Source organism: Castanea sativa, chromosome 5, assembly GCF_040712315.1.
Source record: "Castanea sativa cultivar Marrone di Chiusa Pesio chromosome 5, ASM4071231v1".
Taxonomy (NCBI): Eukaryota; Viridiplantae; Streptophyta; class Magnoliopsida; order Fagales; family Fagaceae; genus Castanea; species Castanea sativa.
The window spans coordinates 4,734,283-4,740,257 of NC_134017.1; the positions used below are offsets into that span (position 1 = coordinate 4,734,283).

The following is a 5,975-nucleotide window of genomic DNA, read 5'->3' on the forward strand; positions in this document are numbered from 1 at the left end:
TTCTACCTTTGTAGTCTTGGACAAGATTAGAGAAAACCTGACTTCACAGTAAAAGTAACTTTCAAATCATTATAAAAAATTCTTAGATATGGCTCTCAAAAGACTCATTGGATTGTCAACATACCTAGCCATATAATTGGCCACACTAGGCTATCGATGTGCATGCATGAATGAAGACCTTGCTTCATAAACCTTTTCAATTGACTCCATACGAATGAAAAAACACTTGACAGATGAAGAAGTTGGGTCTTTTTTCTTTCCTTCTTTGCCTCCATCCTTAAACACTAATCAATATAAAGAAAACATAAATTACACTAGATCTTTTAACAAGTCAAAATTGAAAAGACACATGTTCTATCGGTTAACATGTCACTGGCAACAAAACGATTAACTTGAATGATGTAAGAAGCATGAACTATATTGGATGATGAATGTGAAAGAACTTGAATGAAGGCAGCAAGAACTATCCATTTGAATCTTGCCTCAAGGGAAAAGAGCTTGTCAAACAAAACCACAGTAATTGTCGAAAAGTTAAACATGTGTCAAAGTTGCTTACAAATCAATTGTACTTTCTAGAATTCTTTTCACACTAGCTGCACATCCTCCACACGTCATTCCCTGCCATACACACAAAACACAGAAACACAACCAATAATAAACATAAGACAAATATATGAAGTACGTGCCTATATAACAACGAAATTTGTGTCTCAGTTCAGTGTCCAATTACCTTTTTTGAACCCTACGCCGTCGCGTATAATGAGGAGGAGGTCTTGCATGTCCTTCGTCAGATGCCTTAGGCCCAACATTGTGTCCATGTTTGTGCCCTCCTGTCCCACAAGGAGGTGCCTTTGCTATGCGTTTCGGCCGACCTCCTGCCTTTGCAGGTAACCCAACAGGCTGCTCAACGTGAACACGGGGTGGGTCAATGCCCGAAGAAGGGCCAGTGGATGTACTGTGGGAGGGTGGCTGCGGGTGCATGGCAGGCGGGGTTAGATCAAGACCCAGGTCAAAGGAAGGAATGGGTGACAGCTCAGGAAATGACCGTGGGGTGGGTGGACGGATGTCAGACCCAGGACATGGATGTGGAGTGGGTGAAGGGATGGTGGTGGGGCTAGAGGATGGATGTGGGATGGGTGAGGGGATGGTGGGGCTAGGGGATGGATTTGGGGTGGATGGGTGGGGATCGGGGGTAGGGACAACTCTCGGGGTAGCAACAGACGAACGAGACCCACGTCCGACAAGAGCTCTGCTTGTGCTTGGGCTTTGAGTAGGCGCTGCCGCAGGAGTAGCTGCCTCCTCATTCAGGGCCTCAGGGATAGGAGCTTGTACACGGCCAATTTCCTGCACTGCATTTAGCACATCAGTAATGTCCTTGTGGTCCTCGGTGCCCACTGGGTAACGCCTCAACAAACGGGCATATCCTTCAATCTGACATGAAAAAACCAGGTATATTAGTAATGCAATACCAGGTATATTAGTAATTCAATCGATAATAAAATAAACATTAGTTTTGAATTGGTTCTGCTAGTAATAATTGCAAGTTATAGAGTAGACAAAATGCTAATTAAAAATTCAACAGATAGAAAAGTTACCATTATAATCAATCTAGCACCGAGGACATTGATGAACCTCCGAGTTACCCTTTTGTACCAATCGAAGTACTCGTGTTGTGGAGGCATATCACCAAGCACTGCTTCACAACGCTGTTGAAGGCGATTACCCCACTCTGTAATATGCGCAGCATGTTTCCGCATCCAATCAACACCAACCTTCCCCCTCAAATCAATGGCATGAAGCACTGTATCGGTGTCAACATTACGGGGAATTTCTTGGATCATCCCGAATTGACGAACGACACGATTCGGTGTATGTTTCTCTACTAGGTGGAAACATACAAGTGGCACCGTTGCCGTCCACACGGCCCTCCCTGCAACGCACCACGGCGGAAGGTCCTCGAATTCAGCTTCATAAGGCTGCCACACCACCTACGACAGCCAAAAAACAAGCAACACATTAGGCAACAATGCTTATATGTCAAAGTTCACCAAACCTATATCTTGTTCCTAAACATGTTAAATAAGGCATTTTCATACCTGGCTTGACAACATTGAAGCTATTTGCTCGCGGTACCTGTCCAGGAAGATGTGGGCGGGCCTGTTTTTCTTGTTTGGGACCCACAACCACCTACAATCCAGAACAAGGGATCATATTAACTGATATAATTTAGAAAATTTGACACAAAATTATAGTGTATAACCTCTATTTCAAATTGTTTAATATAGACTTAAATAATTCCTAGAAGCTTTTAAAAAAAATAAATTGAAGTTACATGACGTGTATGAGGTAGAGACTTACTTCAGGGACAGTGGACCACGAACTGGAGGACCATAAGCATCCGCTGGCGGGCCATGTTCAACTGTCGGGCACAAATATGGGAACCTGGCCCATGCCCAATACTGGACCAACAGCAAACACCCACCAATCTGATTTGCTTTCTTATCGCTTGCCCTGCATAACTCTCGGTACAACCATGCAAGGCAAGCACTTCCCCAGCTGTACCTTCGTGGATTGCGAAGGTCTTCCAACTGCTGCACCCACATTAGATGCACCCTATCGCCGGATTTGTCCATGAAGATTGTGTCCCCTAGTAGCGCTAGGATGTAGCATCGTGCGTACTTATGCAACTGATCCTCTGTGGCATTAGGCGGCAATGGATTGGCAACAGCTTCCAAAAGCCGTTGGATAAGAATCCTCTGGCCATGAAGTTCCTTTCTCTGATTATTTACAGGTCTGAAGCCAAGAAATTCCTCACACACATTCTCCCATTCTTTCTGCGTGCTCCCTGTAATGACCTCGCCGTCAACAGGAAGCCCGAGAAGAACCTCCACATCTTGCAATGTGATGGTGACCTCACCATGTGGCATGTGGAAGGTGTGAGTCTCCTGCCGCCATCGCTCCACTAAGGCCGTTATCAGGCCGTGGTCAATCTCTCTACCCGGGGTCCTAAGGAGTCCCTCCAAACCGAGTGCCTTAATGATGTCAATGACTCGGTCGTCCACCATTGGCTCTCGATCGGAGAACTCTTCAGTACGGACACGGCATTTAAGAGACCCTGGATCCTGCACAGAACAAAACCATGGATTAATATATGACAACAAGTGCGTGTACATTGTATGAATCAAATGTGTGTACATTCGTTGGCATATTTAGTGTTGTGCTTTATCTGCCCATTCCAAATAGCTTCTGACCGATGGTTGGCCTGCAACGTCAACACCGACTGGTCAATGGGACCAGGCTGTGTGTAGTCAATCTGTCCAGCATTTGCAGCAGCCATACTGCACAAGAATTATAAGCAATTAGCACGTAATAGACATTGAAAACAAAAAGAAAAACAAATGCATATTAATTGGTGCTGCACTTGGCCTTGATTTCAATTTGTACAATGAATCAATCATTCTTAATTAACTGGAAGTTGTTCCTATAATTTATTGAAAAAATCAACGTACCATATTTGTCTAACTATAAAAATTGTTAGATTGCGGGTTGCCTTGGGTTAAGATCATAGTTAATGCTTAAAGTGGTAGCCAAACAAATGAACTATTCATTTTTCCCTTTCATCATGTATGGTGAGTTTATCAGTGATTGGATTTTAGCCGAGGCCAGAGGAGTATTGAATACTGAAGCTGGCAAGCTTAAGAGTGCATGTTTCTTCAAACCTAGCTGGTTAGTCGATTATGCAGCAAACTATTAGAAAAGGAAAGGTAACTATCTCAATTATTACCAACTTTTATCTTTTCACATAATTTAGGTTTCATTTTTTGGAAATTTATTTGCAATATCGTTGGCATATTATTAATTTCCTCTCTTATTCTGTTTTTATTTCATTCTCAAACAGAGCTTTGGTAGGTTCTAATGAATGAAGAGCATAGCTTCTTGTTAGAGCAAACTACAATTAGCACAACTAATATGCACCTATTTGACCCAACAGGCGTGATTAAGAAGTATGACAACCCAGACCAAAGTATGTGAGAGAAATTGGAGTTCTTTACATTAATTTACCGATATAAATTCCATGATAACACATTTAGTGCTTGTGATTTTCCCTCCTGCAGTTCTTGAAGAATTTTTTCATTTAAGACTTGAATTTTATGAGAAAAGAAAGGTGAGCTCACTTATGCTCATAGCAAAAGAGTAGAACTGATACTCAATAATTTCAGCCATTTCTTAGGGAAACAATTATTAATTGCAATTTTTGTATTTTATGCAGAAATTTCTACTGAACAAACGTGAAATGGAGTTGTTGAAGTTGGAAAACAAGGTTAGGTTTATCGTTGCAGTTGTGAAGGGAGAGATCATTGTAAGTAATAGGAAGAGAGCTGATCTGTTTGTTGAGTTGCAAACAAAAGGGTTCACTCCTTTTCCAAAGAAAACTAAAGCTGTTGAGCCAGAAGTTGCTGGTGCCATTGATGATACAGAAGAAACAGAAGTGAAATCTCTTGCTGACAGCAGTAGTAATGGGGTACAGATCAGTGATTATGAGTATCTACTGGCCATGGCAATTGGAAGCTTGACCATTGAGAAAGTTCAGGAGCTATGTGCTGAAAGGGATAAGCTCAATAAGGAGGTTGATGATTTTTCTATGGGACATGGCTACATATAGTTCATAAGACTACACGGGCAGTCACTCACATTAGTAAATTTTTGCAACAAAGAAGAAAATACAAGTATCAGAGCAACCATACAGGAAATGAAGATACATTCCTCTCAAGCTTTGTCGGACATGCCAATGTGGAACATGTCTCCCATATATTCACAAGTCTAATAATATCTTACAATTACAGGCATATGTTGCAACTTGTGCAGTCTCCTTATATTGTAGCCTCAACACAACCTAATTAGTTTGGCTTATGGTCCTTAATTTGGCATACAGAAAAGGCTGCCTTAGATATAGATCAAGGATATCCACCCATAGTCTGTCATCTGGAGGAGCAGAGTGTCCAGTGCAAATACAAAAGAACTCCAAGAAATATATATTATTACGTAGATTCAATAAGCTACACGTACTAGTTAACCACAACAAATTAAATTCAGCCAACCTTTTGATACTTTTCCCTTGATTTCTTTCTTCTTCTTTTTTTCCCCAGCTTTTTACCCCTTCAGTGGAGGAGGGGATTGCAAACAGCAAGTAGAGGCATTTGGCAATTTATTGTAAAAAATAAAATAAACTAAGAATTTGGAGCTGCATCTAAAGAAATAAGAAATAGTGTGAAATTCAGCCTTGGAAGTGTCGAAATGAAACTGCATTTGGCACTGTAAGTGCCAAATTATGTGCTCAATTGGTACTCAATTATTATGTGAGGGGAGGGAAAATGCCACACTTCTGGTAGTTAAAAGAACCAAATTCGCTCAAGTGGGAACTGGTAGTTAAGCACCAATTTTGGTGAACTTTAGCCACTGAATTTGGTGAACAGTTGCACATTTTCCAGATATTTTTAGCTGCACAATTCTGAAATTAAAGCACGGAATAAAGTGACATGAAATTCAGTACTTTAACTGCCAAAATGAAACATGTCAATAACTCTCTGACAACAAAAAGGCTACCATTGACATCCGACAACTCAAAATCTCACACCTTGAAAGGGTCTCCAAGAAGCTATGGCTTGGTTCCTTGAAATTTCTACTCCTAATTGGATTATCTACTTTTTTTTTTTTGATAAGTATTATCTATAATTTATTTCCTCGCTAGTTACCGCCAATAGCTGCTAAAATAGGCATCTCAATGCATGTTCCATTTCTTTCTTTGGTTCATCTACTCCAGAGATAATGACCAATTACAAACCAGCAACTAAGTGAGAGGACTTGATTGTCCTTTCCAAGTGGGTAACCTTTCCAACCAAGGCGATGTTTTGACTCTACAAGGGCAAGAAATTTTTTGAAATGTTCAAAGATATCTCCATTGAGACTATTTTGGG

At 41.1% G+C, this 5,975-nt stretch overlaps 1 protein-coding gene across 1 annotated transcript; it reads right to left on the reverse strand.

The window, feature by feature from the left end:
- Window positions 1-2,090: 2,090 nt before the first annotated feature.
- Window positions 2,091-3,458, reverse strand: LOC142634589 (serine/threonine-protein phosphatase 7 long form homolog). The gene is made up of 4 exons (XM_075808888.1): window positions 3,445-3,458; window positions 3,278-3,338; window positions 2,359-3,122; window positions 2,091-2,187 (listed from the first exon to the last, which is right to left on the reverse strand). The coding sequence occupies exons 1-4, from the start codon at window positions 3,456-3,458 to the stop codon at window positions 2,091-2,093; spliced, it is 936 nt and encodes a 311-aa protein (XP_075665003.1).
- Window positions 3,459-5,975: the final 2,517 nt, after the last annotated feature.